General features: G+C 38.3%; 1 protein-coding gene across 1 annotated transcript; it reads left to right on the top strand.

The window, feature by feature from the left end:
• Nucleotides 1-9,460: 9,460 nt before the first annotated feature.
• On the top strand, nt 9,461-15,608 carry LOC118819032 (mast cell protease 2-like). Its single transcript, XM_036586633.1, has 5 exons — nt 9,461-10,193; nt 10,500-10,650; nt 14,421-14,565; nt 14,758-15,000; nt 15,114-15,608. Exons 1-5 carry the CDS (start codon nt 10,136-10,138, stop codon nt 15,270-15,272), a joined length of 756 nt encoding a protein of 251 aa, XP_036442526.1. The 5' UTR covers nt 9,461-10,135; the 3' UTR covers nt 15,273-15,608.
• Nucleotides 15,609-16,010: the final 402 nt, after the last annotated feature.

Below are 16,010 nucleotides of genomic sequence, written 5' to 3'. Positions count from 1 at the left end.
AGAAAGTATTATTACCTCTACTCTTGACCAAGTCTAAAGCAGACATGTGATGTTAGCATTGCAAAACAATGAGTCATGAGTCACGCTGCCTTAGTGTAGTGCTTATTAATAGTCATTTTTGTCTTTTGTATTTTCTTTTCACACATCAGGTTGTCCTTTTTTTCTAAGACACTTCATCTCCCTTTCACTCTTTCTTCTGCTGTTATTGTTGGTGCCACCTTCACACAGCCAAGCCCACCTGCCCACACTTCACATCTGACATCCAAATGAGGAGAAATGTAATCATAAGACTGAATTAAAAAAACTGATGAAGAAAGACTATTTCAGATGGTGGTTGACCGGTTTGCTAAAAAGCAGTACATTTAATTTAGTTCTCATACTTTGTTCTATGGTGATTTGTATTGTATATTTGGATTTTGTTTTCTGTTTTTATGTGTAAGCTTTAGATGAACACTACTTACAGGACGCTTGATGAAGATGAAATTGTGGCTCCTTTTTTCTGTATAAATATATGTGAAATCAAAGGAAATAAACTGTCAGGGGCATTGCGTCACAATCTTACTCTATCTTATCTTTCTTTCACTTCCTTCTTCGATGCTATTCAAACACGGACGTGTAAAAGCCAACTGCTTCCAGTAATCTTATTTATATTATGTTTTTTTTTTTAAGCAAGGCTTCTCTTTCTCACATGCTGGAGTAAACGGGAAATGTCATTGTAGGAAGTTTTAATCAAATGGATCATCTGGCTGCTCTTGTGCAAATAATCATATGGGAGCTTAGCTGTGCCATTTACAGCCGCAGTGTACCGATGTGTACCCCACACAGTGAATCAGGCAAGGCCCAGTGCTTTCACACGCATATTTGCTCATGTTATTTGCACAGAAACTGACTGTTCTCTAAGAAACTCAGGACATTAGCAATGTTTAAATATTATGCTTATGCTTAAATAAGTCTGATGAGTTACTATACTGATGGTTATGCAATATTATGCAACAGTTAGTTCCAACCACACAATCTGATTAGTTGAGGAAAGTTCTGTTATTGGTGCTGTTATTGGTGATAACATTGGAGAAATGTTCCATGTTTGTCAAACATTAGAGGGCGTTCTATGGCCAAAATGAACAGGCTGTTATGGGGCAAAATCATAGCTTTTAATTTTTATATAGAAAAAGCACATTTCTGAACACAGAACAGCATAAATATTTCAACACTACTGGTATATTTTTGCAGATTATTTTTTATTTTCTTGTCCACTGGTCTGATTCGATCACATGATGTGCTGTCTGCATTTTGATTGGCTGTTTCATGCAACTGTTGCGGCTGAGTTTCAAATGAGTTGCAGGACACTTTACAAAGTGCAGTTTAGTTTCATGTAGGCTTCAAGCAACTAAAGTTTCACCATGTAAAGCCAGCCTAACAGTACCTACAGTATGACATCAGTGAAGGTGAACTGTTTTACTCAGCTAATGAGCTGATCAGCTCGCCCACCAATTAGCATGCGGTAGCAGTGATGCTAGCATAGACGATTCACCTTACAAATATCCTATTAGCATGCGGTAGCAGGGATGCTAGCAAAGACGATTCACCTTACAAATATCCTACTGCCCAAAACCCATTTTCTGTAGAAAAATGGAATGATACTGATACGGTTTTCTTTAATATTTTAATGGAATACATCCTGCTCCTTTCCAAAATGAAAGGAAGGTCATGGACCAATGGCTAGAAACATGTTTGAGTTTTCATTTATAGCTGTTTAGCTCCATTAATTCCCATTCACTGAGGACTTGCTCATGGTGCCCTCTTGCGTTTTGCAGTCTTGTTTTTGATATAATGGTAGACATAAGAAGTGACCAGCCTCCCTTTAAACTGGCTCTGATAACAGAAGGTTTTCTCCACAATAACTGTATCATGCGGCTGAGCACTGGTTGCTAAGTAACAACTTGTCTTATGCTGCAACTAATAATTCTATGCTGGTCTGTCCTGGTCTAGTGCTGGTCTGGTGCTGGTTTAGCTGCTCATCCAGCATGGTCATGCAGGTTGACCAGCATACCAGCATCCAAAACAAAACGTTTGGTGGTTTTGGTGATCAGCTTACAAACCTCCATTGCTGCTGCAGCATCTCTTTTTTTTTCATTTCTTTGTTTCAGAACATACCTCACATCATTACAACACACTTTGTAGTACAGATCCCGATTAGGTACATGACATCCCCCTTTTTTGAGGTGATTTTTTTCATTCTCTTAATCTTCGTAGCCTTCTTGTGGGTGAGACTCTGTTAGGTCGCTCTGTCTTGTGACTGCTGGAGGTGTCAGCATCGCTCACATGACTTTCTCACTGCGAATCTGCAGCTGCACTGGTTGAAGCTGCTACAAAGTGTTTTTCTCTTGTTTTCAGAAGATGCTTTCTGGTTCTTCTGTATGTCTTCAGGTGTCTGAACAGTGAATGATCTTGGCGGCTCATGTACTCCTGCCAGTTGCCACTTGCCTCTTTGAATTCTTACATTTTTCCCAGCATGAATGTCTGGGAAAAAACATTGTCTGTGGAGAGTTATTTCACTTTGAACTTGTCTTGTGTCTGAAAGTTATTTCAGGGGTTAGGACAGTGGTGGAAACTAGAAGTTTGGAGTGCTCCATCAAAAGCTGTGCAGGGGAGAAAACTAGGCCCTCAGGTGGTGTTGCAGCACCCCAATAGGGCAATGTATGGATCCCTTAGCCTTACCACAGTGTGCCTTCTTGAGTAGGCTTTCAACCATCTGAACTGTTCTCTCAGCTTGGCCATTTGCCTGGTTGGGGCCTGGGCTTGAAGTGATGTGCTGAAACTCCCAGTCTTTTGCAAAACTGCTGAATTCTGCTTTGAACCTCAGGGCTTTTAACAGCAACCCTGATGTGTAGCTTATTTCTTCCTTAAATGTCCAGTATGCCTGGATCTCTCTGGGAACTGCACTTTTTCCATTGGGCTGGCCTTTCTTGGTTACTGTATGTGGCATTTGCATTTCAGTATCAGCAGCTGTTGCACTTCTGATTCTGTTCAGCTTTTCCTCAGATATGGCAGCTGAGGTGTGACCTAGTTGACTTCCAGCTCTTCAGCAAAGTTTTCAGTCTGTTCATCGAAGTATGCATAGCTCAGTGCATCTGCATATGCATTTCTTTGCCTGGTTTATATATAACTTTGAGACTGTACCTTTGAAGCTTGAGAAGCATTCTCTGAAACCTTGGTGCGACTTTGTGCAGGGACTTTCTGAAGATGCCCCCAAATGGCTTGTGGTCACTCTATGTGAATTTCTCTACCATAAACATATTGATGGACCTGTTCACAGCCATACACAATTTTTGATTTGCATGTACTTGGGTTGGCAATCGGTTAGTGCTCCTGGCTTGCTTTCTTGCAGTATAACTGCTCCGATTCCCTCTAAACTGGCATCCACTGAAAGTGACACAGGTTTTTCAGATTCATTGTTTCAGGGTCATTCAGTATCACATTCTAGTAACCTTCTAACAGGAGCACTGACTTCACATAAGTTGAGTATGAATTTGAAAGTTAAGGCCATAAATCTCATGACTCCTTGCTTGTCTTTGGGTGGTGGCATGTGTCGTAGCTCTTACTTTCTCTTCACCTGGCTTGAGGCCTTCTGCAGGGACACATAACCACACATAGTCTATTTGGTTCTGAATTTGCATTTGTTTCTGTTTAGTTTGAAATTCCGCTCTCTACCTCTTTATAGCAAGTTGAGTCTGTGATTGTGCTCTTCAGCTGTTTCTCCCTGGACAAGAATGTCATCGATGATGTTGACAACACCGTCCAGACCTTTGATCATCTGTGCCATTGCCCGCTGCAACACCTCAGAGGCTGGTGATACCCCAAATGGAAGACAAAGCAACCTGCATCTTCCAATGGGCATGGTGAATGTGCAAAATTTGGAGCTTTCTTCATCAGATTGGATCTGCCAAAAGCCTTGATTTGCATCAAGTACTGAGAGTGTCTTTGGATTTGGCATACTTGATACCACCTCTTCAACTGTCCATAGTGGATAGTGCTCATGCTTGATGGCTGTTGTGGACTGATGCAGATTCAGATTTTGTTAGGCTTTGTCTGATGACCACACCCATATCATCTTTGGCTTTGACTTCATGTATTCTTTCAACCAGGCCTAATTTTTTCAGTTGGTTGTCCATGTATGGCTTGTACATCATTACTGATGATCTGGAACTCTTGTTTTGTGTTTCTGTCTTTTGTACTTGCAGGTAAGCGCTGTTTGTCCTGCTGGCGACATCTGGTGGCCAGAGTATGTGAGCAGCTTGCAACTTGACCTTTTGAGCTTTTCACTGATTCCAAGTGATTTATAGATTTGTTCCAAAAAGACACTGCATTCAGCATCTGTGTTGAGCTTGAAAGCACGATTTTTCCTCACTCGTTTTAGTTGTAAGAAGCTCAGCTGCTCTTAGTTTCTCAATACCTTTGATTTCAACAGTTCCTATGAAGAAATCTTCCTGTTCTTCATTTCTTTCAACCATGTTTAGCTTTGACTTTTGCCAATTGTTGCAAAGGGGTTTCTTTTGTTGCATGACTTGCAGGTTTGACCATACACTGGACACTGTCCTTTTTTATGACTTTGCATGGTCTTTCCTTCGTCTGGTATTTATTTTGAACTATTTTTGTTCTACCTTTTTTATCCTTTCTCACATTTTTATCACTCTTAATTTTGTGCACTTTGTCTGAGCATTTTCCTTTGGCTGGAGGTCATTTCACCGGCCCGTAGACATTGACAGCTTTTGTTAGCGTGAGGACTGCTTCTTGGAAACGTCTTGCATATACTTGATCATCAATATCGTCTGTACTTGTAGAACACTGAGAAATTTTATTGTTTTTTGAAAAATATATGCCCATTTTGAATTTGACGCCGACAACACGTTCCAGAAAAGTTGGACGGGGGCCTGTTTACTACTGTGTTTCATCATCTCTTCTTTTAACAACACTCTGTAAGTGTTTGGGAAATGAGGAGATCAACTGCTGTAGTTTTGAAAGTGAAATGTTTTCTCATTCTTGTTTGATACAAAAATTTCAGCTCCTCAGACAGGTCTGAGCTGCAGGCAGGCCAGTTTAGCACCCGGACTCTTTTAATACAGAGCAATGTTGTTGTAATACGTGCAGAATGTGGTTTGACATTGTCTTGCTGAAATAATCAAGGCCTTCCCTGAAAAAGACATTGCCTGCATGGCAGCATACGTTGATCTGAATCCTGTTGTAAATACCTTACTGTCGTAAAAAGAGTGTTCTGCTCCTGTCCCCAGGAAGTGTCATAAAATGCTGTTATTATTCAAACCATGAGAACAGGGCATGCATTCTGTTTAACACTGAATAACATAAAACTACAAAATAAATCAAAATAAAACAATTCCCAACACCATGTGCACTAATGCACCCCTATACCATCATGAATACTGGCTTTTTGAACAGTGCACTGATAACAAGCTGAGTGGTCTTTAGCCTGGAGGACACAGCGTCCGTGATTTCCGAAAAGAATTTCAAATGTTGATTTATCGGGCCACAGAACACTTCCTCTTGGTCCATTTTAAATAAAATCAGGCCCAGAGAAGGTGGCGGTGTTTCTGCATCCTATTTATATATGTTTTCTTTTTGCGTTTTACATTTGTGGATGCAGCACAACCACACAATAACGTTACTCAGTTTCAACATTTGATATGTTGTCTTTTTCAGTGAAATATAGGGTTTAAATGATTTACACATTATTGCATTTTGTTTTTATTTACATTTTGCACAGCGTCCCAACTTTTTTGGAAATGGAGATGTACATTTAGCATGTATACATATATATGTATGTAAGACATACATATATGTCTTATAGGTGGGTGAATACATCCCAGTAGTTATAAATGTTACTCTGTTGATTGTTATTTAAATGTGTCGGGGAATAATATTTTCATTTATTCATTATTTTATAATTTTATTGCACAGCTTACAATGTGCTTGTATTTAGAGTTTAGTTATGTAGCTATTATACCGATTTCCATGTCATTAGGAAGTATGTGGAAGGTACAAAGAAGATGCATGAAAACATTATATTATATAACATGAAGCCAGCACATATTACTTAATTTATGTATTAAACATATGTTTATGTATGTTAATATATGTCTGAAATATATGCCCCATATTTGAAAATGGCATACACACTACATGGACAAAAGTATTGGGACACCTACGCAGGAGCTTTTATGACATCCTATTCTAAATCCATGGGCATTAATATGGAGTTGGTCCCCCTTTGCAGCTGTAACAGCTTCCACTCTTCTGGGAAGCTTTCTACAAGATTTTTGGAGTCTGTGGGAATTTTTGCCCATTCATCCAGAAGAGCATCTGTGAGGTCAGACACTGATGTTGGACGAGAGGGTCTGGTTTACAATCTCCGCTCTCGTTCATACCAAAGGTGTTCGATGGGGTTGAGGTCAGGGCTCTGTGCAGGCCAGTCAAGTTCTTCCACACCAAACTCAACCAGCCATGCCTTTATGGACCTTGCTTTCTGCACTGGGGCTCAGTCATGCCGGAACAGAAAAGGGCCTTCCTCAAACTGGTCCCACAAAGTTGGAAGTTTACTATCGTCTATAATGTCTTGGTCTGCTGAAGCATTATAATTGTCCTTCACTGGAACTGAGAGACCAGGGCCAACCCCTGAAAAACAGCCCCATATCATTATCCCTCCCCCACCAAACTTTACGGGTGGCACAATACAGTCAGACAGGTAACGTTCCCCTGAGCATTCACCACTTTTCCACTGCTCCAGAGTCTAGTGGCTTTACATTAACTCAATCCGATGCTTGGCATTGTGCTTGCATGCAGCTGCTCGGCTGTGGAAACCCAGGCCATGAAGCTCCCAGCACACAGTTTTTGTTCTGATGTTGATGCCAGAGGAGGTTTGGAACTCTGCAGTAATTGAGTCAGCAGAGCATTTGTGACTTTTATACAGTATGCGCCTCAGCACACTGCAACCTGAGAAAAAATGTTGATGTGTATCACAAGCATGCCTATATGCACTTGAGTCAGAATGCCATGAGAAAAATAATAACTCACTCATTGCTGATGTAACTATATTTTGTTAGTTTCTTTTTTTTGTCTCCAGCCCATAGTAGAAGTGTGAAGGGCGAGTCTCATATCACAATCTTATATTTGTGGTTGTCAGTTTAATTTTGAAAAATTTCATCAGCAAGTTGTTATCTGATTTGAGGATAACATTTCCTGCCCATTTCTTGCTCACTAAAAGCATGAGAAACTGCCTAAACGGAGCAGTAAGTAGTCAAGGTTTGCATCTGTAGGCATCTGACAGTACCAAACTCATATATAGACAGAGTTTGGAGACAAACACTAATTTCCATTATATTTCCAGTCTAAACAGCTATTAAGTACACGTTCTTCATCTTTCAGTGTCAGGAATATGAGAATAGAGGGGTCTAAAAATGAAAGTGACTCATATTAAGCTATTATCGCTGTCCAATGAAAACCATGTATCTCCATTTTTTGTGATTTGTACTTTTCTGCATCATTTGAGCTCAGCATCTGTTCATGATGATTGGGCCAATAGAAATGCTCCAAAATTGCTTAGAATAAAATCTCTTTCCATTAACATACATTGAAAGTAAAGAACGTTTTTGCCCTCTCCTGTAAAGTTACTATTTTGGAGATAACTGTTTTTCTTTGGACAGCGACGATATGCAAAAGAACAAACCAGCAAATTACAGCCAAAAAACAGAAACAAACCTCACAACATACAAAACACCTGAGAAATGTACAACTGAATAAAACAGAGTCTTCGAGTGGAATCTTTCAGTGAATCTGTCACAGGGGCTGATATAAATTCCCACTCTATCACTAACTATCACACTATCACACCCTTTGCCTCTACAGGGTGCGGGGTCGCCAGCTTACTTAGCAGTTTCATAAGTATGACTGAATGATTGAATGATAACTGAATGATTCACATTAGTTACTGAAAATTCATAGTACATAAAAAATAAATGATGTAGTTATTGAATAAGTCATGGTAGTTAAATAATTCTTAGTCTTTATTGAAAAGTTTATAGCAGTTTCAAAATAATTCATAGTAGTTACCGAATAATTTGTAATAGTTACTGAATAATTCATAGTGGTTACCAAATAATTCATAGTAGCTACTTAATAATTCATAGAACTTACCAAATAATTCAAATAATTCATAGTTACCAAATAATTAATAGTAGTTACTAAATAATTTATAGTAGTTACTTAATAATTCACAGTGGTTACCAAATAATTAATAGTGGTTACTAAATAATTAATAGTAGTTACTAAATAATTCATAATGGTTACCAAATAATTCATAGTGGTTACTAAATAATTTATAGTGATTACCAAACAATTCATAGTAGTTACTAAATAATTCATAGTGGTTACCAAATAATTCATAGTGGTTACTAAATAATTAATAGTAATTACTAAATCATTTATAGTGGTCACCAAATAATCCATAGTAGTTGCTAATAATTCATAGTAGTTACCATATAATTCATAGTAGTTACTAAATACTTCATAGTGGTTACCAAATTATTCATAGTGGTTACTAAATAATTAATAGTAGTCACTAAATAATTTACAGTGATTACCAAATAATTCATACTAGTTACCAAATAATCCATAATAGTTACTAAAAATTCACAGTAGTTACCAAATAATTCATAGTATATACCAAATAATGCATAGTAGTTATTAAATAATTCATAATAGTTGCTAAACAATTCATAGTAATTACTGAATAATTCATAGTGGTAACAGAATAAATCATAGCAGTTCGCAAATATTTAATAGCAGTTACAGAATAATTCATAGTAAGTAGTGGATTAATAATAACAATCAGCTGCAAGAAGTTCAAACCATCTGAACACACAGCCTAACATGTCCACACCTATAAGTCTACTTGCTAGCTTCATTTGATTCATTTCTTTGACATTATCAAACATCCAGTATGCTAACAACAGGCAAAGCTAACTGCAGGACAGTACTCTGCTTTCAGCAGTCACACAAACACCTCAGGCTTTATCAGTCAGACAAGCATTATGTGGATTAAGTAGTCTCCATACTACCCGACTGGAGCCCCTCTACATATATAAACCGTTATCTGCCTGCTGTGCCGCTGCTCTTAGTCAGGCTGTCTAGATGCATTTTCCCCAAAGCTCAATAAAAGGTGCAAACATTCAAGCTGAAGGTGCAGTGCATGCTTGTGCACCCCCAGGTTTATCTCCACATATAGGCCTAGAACCGAATGAGGAATCTTTATTTTTGAGAGTGTGTTATGCAGTATATGATCACACTCACTAAATTCAAAATAACAATGACTTACTAATGTAATGCTTACAAACATTAATCACGAGAAAAGGAAATGAAATCTGTTGATGATAATCTGATTACAGGCACTTGATTTGGGGTTATGTAATCTAGATTATATGTAGTCACAATATTACCCAGCACTGGTTTTCAGATATAAGTAAGAAATATTCAGAAGGGAAGTGCCATAGGCCTTTAGATGGTTTCCAGAAACTTCAAGAAAGAAAGAAAGTATGTCTGTAGTGTTTTGTTTTAAATTTATTGTCTGAATTAAGGGCCTCATTCTAATAGTCCACCACTGTGCATATTAGTGATTACTATTTTAAATCAACCCTTTAAAATCCCAGGCTTATTACATACAAAGGCTTATTATTCAGTAACTACAGGGACCCTAGTGCAAACTGTCTGAGCTATTCTTTGGTTATAGAAGCGTGTAATAAAACCTTGGGCCCACCAGTGGGCCCTGGCCATTTAAAGGGTTGAGATTGTAAACTGAACTGACAAGGGTGTTAATCAACTAGTCATAAATGATGTTGAATTAAATTGGCTATATATTCTGTTATGTCTGACTGTGAGGTTGTAACGCATTCAAAAATGTATAAAAGAGCTCTACGCTGTGGTTGCTGACATTAAGGACACATTCTGACACATCTCTGTGAAAGCAGAGCTCACTGTGGTAGGGAGGAAATGGGGTTTTGAGGAGGAGCGTTTACCACTTAAACTCCTGTTCCTCACCGAAGAGAACAGATGCTCTCTCTGCTGCATCATGGCTCTCGTCTCCCTGCTTCTGCTGGCTGCCCTGCTGCCGTACCTGAGCCACTCTGGTAAGTGTCACCTACACACATCTTTAGTGTTGGAATTACATTTAATATGCATTACATAATCTGATTACCAAAATCAAGTACCTGTAATCAGAAATGATACCTGAAAAATAGGAGATCAGTACTGTTTTTAAGGAATACATTGTGTCTTTTAATGCTTAATTTACTGAGCATGCCCATAAACTGAATACGAACAATGTTTCAGATGCATGGTAAATAAATGTCGATCTCCATGAAGTCCATAACATTAATGTTTGCATAAGTGTAAGCACAGTTATAATCAGCTTGGCTTCACTCTTTCTCTCTCAGCCAGTGTAAATGTTGAGATAGTGAATGGTACAGTGGCTAAACCCCACTCCAGGCCCTACATGGTTTCTGTTCAAGCAAATAAAAATCACATGTGTGGTGGGTTCCTCGTGTCTCCGCTCTTTGTTATGACGGCTGCGCACTGCTGGGCAAGGTACGTTTTTTTTTTATTTTGAGTGTTCTCTGAGCTCCAGCGGTAACAGAAAACAATAAGTAAATAATCTTTTATAAATAATGCTAATATATAATGATAATCAGGTGAAAATTAGGGGAAATAAACAGAATGAGGTGTCATAATAAGGCCACCATGAGCCACCAGAACAGATTCAATGCACCTTGGCCTTGATTACACAAGTCTCTGGAACTATACTGTATCATTCTTCCAAAAGATTTTCCCCTCGATCTGCGTTTTGATGATGGAGAGCGCTGTTTAACACATCAGTCCAAAATCTCTTATACAGTGTTAGAAATAAAGGTTCTGTGCAGGTACATTTTTCATTCATCAAGGTACAAACAATCTAAATATTCCTTCAAAGGTACAACAGTGGTTTTAAGGTCCAATTGTGAACCTTAAATAAGATTTTTTCCAGGTGAAAAGTGCTTATTGGTACCTTTTCATAATCTAATGTTTTAAAACAGAACAATAAAATAAAAAGGCTGGAGACGAGACGGGGTGTGTGGAGTCAGTACAACCTAGAAAATATAATTTCAATGGATTATGGTACAATTATGTTCCCTGACTAAAGGTACTGAGATGTACCATTGAGGGTACCAACCCAGTGATAAGAAGGGCACTGCCACTAAGTTTCTGAGAGTGTAGGTGTTCACTGGGTTGAGATCTTGTAACTGTGAAGGCTGTTAGCATATGAATTACATCATTTTCATACTCTTTGAACCATTCAGTGACCCCTCGTGCCCTGGATGCACTCTTAAAAAAAGTGCTACTATGGATTCTCTGAGAGATGCCACAGAAGAACCATTTTAGTTAACCATTTAACCATTTATGAACGATGTTTGTAAATGAGAGGAACCTTTAAGATATAGGAAGATATAAGATATTTTCATTATGTACCACTTTAAGGGTTCTTCTGAAAATACACACTTTATGTGGAAGTTCTCTAAACTGCTTTCTGTTTAGAAAAAGCCATACAGAGAAATTATGACACTTTTTAGTCATGAGCTTCAGTTAGTTTCATTTTCACACTTTTTTTTCACGGGTGTTCGCGGTTGTTGCGAGCTGTTCATTTGTGGCTGATTTGATCAACGCCGAGCCGTTAGCATTTTGTTCGTGTGTTTACGTGTGAAATTCTAAGCAGACACTGCGGTATGTGATCTGTCTCCTGAATTAGTGAACATTTTGTTACTTATTGTTTATTTCACAGCCACACACTCTCTCTCACATACGTGCCCTCATATCAAGGCTGCAGCCTTTCCGATTAGAAATGTCAAAAGTTCAGTCCTCTGTCACCCTGAGCTCTGACAGCGTTCAGAGAAAAACAGAAAATAAAGTAAAAAGCCTGGAGTAAAGATGGAGATTATGGAATCAGTGTAACATCAAAACATATAATTGCAACTGCATATGGTGCAATTATGTTCTCTACCTACACTTTCAGAAAAAAAGGTACAAAACTATCACTGGGGCAGTACTCCTCTTGTCACTGGCGTGGGACCCTCAAGGGTACATCTCAGTACCTTTAGTCAGGGAACATAACAGTATCACAATCAAAAAGTTGTACTGACTCCCCACACCCCATCTCATCTCCAGGCTTTTTATTTTATTGTTCTGTTTTAAAACATTAGGTTATGAAAAGGAAAAAATATGTACTTTTCTACAATGAAAAACTAATTTAAGGTTCACAATTAGATCTTAAAACCACTGTTGTACTTTTGAGGGAACATTAACATTGTTTGTACCTTGATGAGCGAAAAAGGTACCTTCACAGAACCTTTAAGGTGGATTGATTTTATAAGCCACAATGACTCACATAAGCATCACCGCAATATACGCGTGTATGTGGATATGAGGAGCGAGAGGGGGTCCACAGCAGGAAGTTTAAGTCTGAGGGCGGACAGGACTGTAAAAATTTGAGAAGTACTGCCATAATATAACCATTTTAGTTAACCATTTAAGAACCAAGGGGCTCATTCACCAATATCTTTAATATTTTCATCAAAAGTTTTCCCTTAAATGTGTTCTTGAGAAAGGTCCCACAAAAAAGGAAAGGAAAATACTGCAGAGACAACACATCAAATGTTGAAACTGAGAAATTTTACTGTTTTTTGAAAAATATATGCCCATTTTGAATTTGATGCCGACAACATGTTCCAAAAAAGTTGGGACGGGGGCCTGTTTACTACTGTGTTTCATCACCTCTTCATTTACCAACACCCTGTAAGCGTTTGGGAACTGAGGAGACACTGCTGTAGTTTTGAAAGTGATGTTTTTCTATTCTTGATGTAGAATTTCAGCTCCTCAGACAGTTCTGAATATCTTTTGTTGTATTTTTCATTTCATAATATTCCAATTGTTTTCAGTGGTGATAGGTCTGAACTGCAGACAGGCCTGTTTAGCACCCAGACTCTTAATATGGAGCAATGCTATTGTGATACATACAGAATGTGGTTTGACACTGTCGTGCTGAAATAATCAAGGCCTTCCCTGAAAAAGACGTCGTCTGGATGGCAGCATATGTTACCAAAATATGTATATATCATTCAGCATTTATGGTGCCTTTACAGATGTGTACGTCACCCATGCCATGTGCACTAATGCACCCCTATAACATCATGAATACTGGCTTTTAAACTGTGCACAGATAACAAGCTGAGGGGTCTTTAGCTTAGAGGACACACTATTCATGATTTCCAAAAAGAATGTCAAATTTTGATCTTTGATCTTGATCTGATATTTGATAGTGCCGTCTTTAACAGAGTGGTGAACTCCTCATCATCTTTACTTCTGAAAGACTCAGCCTCTCTGAGATGCTTTTTTATAGCCAATCATGTTATTGACCTGTTGCCAATTAACCACCAGGTGTTTTTTTTGGCATTGCAAAACTTCACCAGCCTTTTGTTGCCCCTGTCCCAACTTTTTTGAAATGTATTCTTGGCATCAAATTCAAAATGGGCATATATTTTTCAAAAAACAATAGAATTTCTCAGTTTTGACATTGGATATGTTGTCTTTGTACTATTTTCAATTAAATATAGGGATTAAATTATTTACACATCATTGCATTTTGTTTTTATTGACATTTTGCACAGTGTCCCAACTTGTTTGGAAATGGGGTTGTAAATGAAACAAATATTTAAAGGATATAATGAACCTTCACATTACATACCACATTAATGCAGTGGTTCCCATACTTTTTACAGCAAACAAAATGCTAACGGCTAAGACCGATCACTATAAATAGCTCAGCAAGACCAGAATGAAACCAATTCTGTGAAAGAGGAAACTAACTCAAGTGCATGACTAACAAGCATCATACATAAAATGACTTACAAGCATCATACATAAAATGGCTGGCTGGTAGCCTAGTAGGAGAGGTGAGCCATCAACTGGAAGGTTGTGGGTTCAAACCCCACGACTGACTAGGTATGCCTGATTGTGCCCTTGGGCAAGGCACTTAACCCCCCATTGCCCCAGGTGGCACAGTTCTGCTGGCAACCCTGTACTGCTTCCAGATTGGGTATAGCTAGCCAGCAACATGATGAATTTCCCTTGTAGGACAGATAAAGTACATAACACAACAGTGCATGATGAACTGAAGTACCTCTACTATTGTTAGTTTCTCCTGAAGAAGGAGCTGGAGTGAAACACTTTCTTCTCTAATACCATCTATAATAATAATAATAATAATAATAATAATAATAAAAAAGGGTAAAATACTTGCATAACTACTATCTGGTTCTTCTCAACAGTCTGAAAGAGACAGGAGTGACAGCAGTGATTGGCGCTCATGATCTCAATGCCAATGACTTTGACTGCATACCTGTAAAGGAGCACTACATACATCCAAACTTTACACATGGCAATAATCCGAGCAATGACATCATGTTGTTGAAGGTAAAAAAATCACTCCCAGACGCTTTTTTTTGGGTCCATTTATCTGTGCAAAGATTCTTTTGAAGTTAAATGCAGTAATTACAGAAATTTGTTTGGCTTGTAGAGCATTTGCTTGTAGAGTATCCTCTACAAGGGATCAGTCTCATTGATCATATTTGATTCAGTTTACTAATTGTGATTATTTTCTTACAGCTAGGAAGGTCAGCTAAAAACAGCAAAAACGCTGCTTTGATTTCCATCCCTAAAATAACCGGAGACGTGAACGAGGGTACACTCTGCAGTGTAGCTGGGTGGGGACGCACAAGAACCAATGGAACTCCAAGTAATGTTCTTTTGGAGGCCAAAATTAGAGTCCTCAGCAACAATCAATGCAAAGCTCATTGGGACTACAAGAACATACTATGTGCTGGTGGTCTTCATCAAGGATTTTGCATGGTAAATTATTCCCAGTTCTGAACACTTTTTATATTCAGCTGCTTATAGTTTAAGCAGCGGCTTTATATAATAGCAGTTTGGCAGTGTGCTAACATTGTACTTGTTTGTTGCAGGGAGACTCTGGGGGTCCTTTGGTGTGTAACAGCATTGCAGTCGGTATTGCTTCTTTCTTTGACCAAAACAACTGTGATACTCCCAAAAAACCAAACGGCTACACCAAGATTTCTGCCTTCCTGCCCTGGATCAGGGGTATAATACAAGGAACGAAATAATTTCAATTAGTAAACGATATTCTTTGTTCTGACATGACTGTCAAACAAGTAAATCCACTATAAAAAAAGGCCTTTGACTGGTTATATAGGTTGTTTGTTGAAGATGACAGTAAATTCTATTTTGTTAGACTTATATATAAAAAAATAAAATGTTGAAAATTGAGATAAAATATGGCTGAAACACACCTTTGACTTGTAATGAAATAAGCGCTGTCCACCACCTGCTCACCATCACCTGCATCTTTCCTGCTTTAATGTATTTAGTATACTACCAGAAATTGGTTATTTCAGTATAAATAAGGTGCTTCGTTTCTAATAAAGTCAGTTGTGAATTCAGTTTTGATGTCATTTTTTTCTTATTTGTAGTTATTAAATGCATATTTTTGGTCGCTACTGACCCGCATCACACCATGCCACACCACTACCTTGACTTTTCAGATATGTGACCAACAAAACGCATAAAAAGTGTTAACATGTTATTATTAGTAAAATATTTTTGACAGTTTTATACTGTCATGGTCAGGTTTTGAACTGAGGGTGGGCTGGCGGGGTCCCAGTCTCCTCATAGAAGTAAAGGGACCCCCATAGTAGAAAAGAAATGACATTGGCGGGTTCGGTGTTTTCTGTCAAAGTGAATGACAACCAACAACCAATACATGACTGGAATTTTACCCATTTGTGAGGCAAACTGAATGGTAATTTGTTTTACTTTGTATGAGACCCATCAAACCTGCCTTT

The sequence above is a fragment of the Colossoma macropomum genome, unplaced genomic scaffold, assembly GCF_904425465.1.
Source record: "Colossoma macropomum unplaced genomic scaffold, Colossoma_macropomum, whole genome shotgun sequence".
Lineage (NCBI taxonomy): Eukaryota > Metazoa > Chordata > Actinopteri > Characiformes > Serrasalmidae > Colossoma > Colossoma macropomum.
Note: the sequence above shows the minus strand (reverse complement) of the source record. Positions and strands in the feature narration are given on the sequence as shown.

Coding starts and splice junctions, on each gene's coding strand:
- LOC118819032 (XM_036586633.1), top strand. CDS start 10,136: ATGGCTCTCGTCTCCCTGCTTCTGCTGGCTGCCCTGCTGCCGTACCTG. Junction 10,651..14,420: donor GCTGCGCACTGCTGGGCAAG/GTACGTTTTTTT, acceptor TCTTCTCAACAG/TCTGAAAGAGACAGGAGTGA. Junction 14,566..14,757: donor ATGACATCATGTTGTTGAAG/GTAAAAAAATCA, acceptor ATTTTCTTACAG/CTAGGAAGGTCAGCTAAAAA.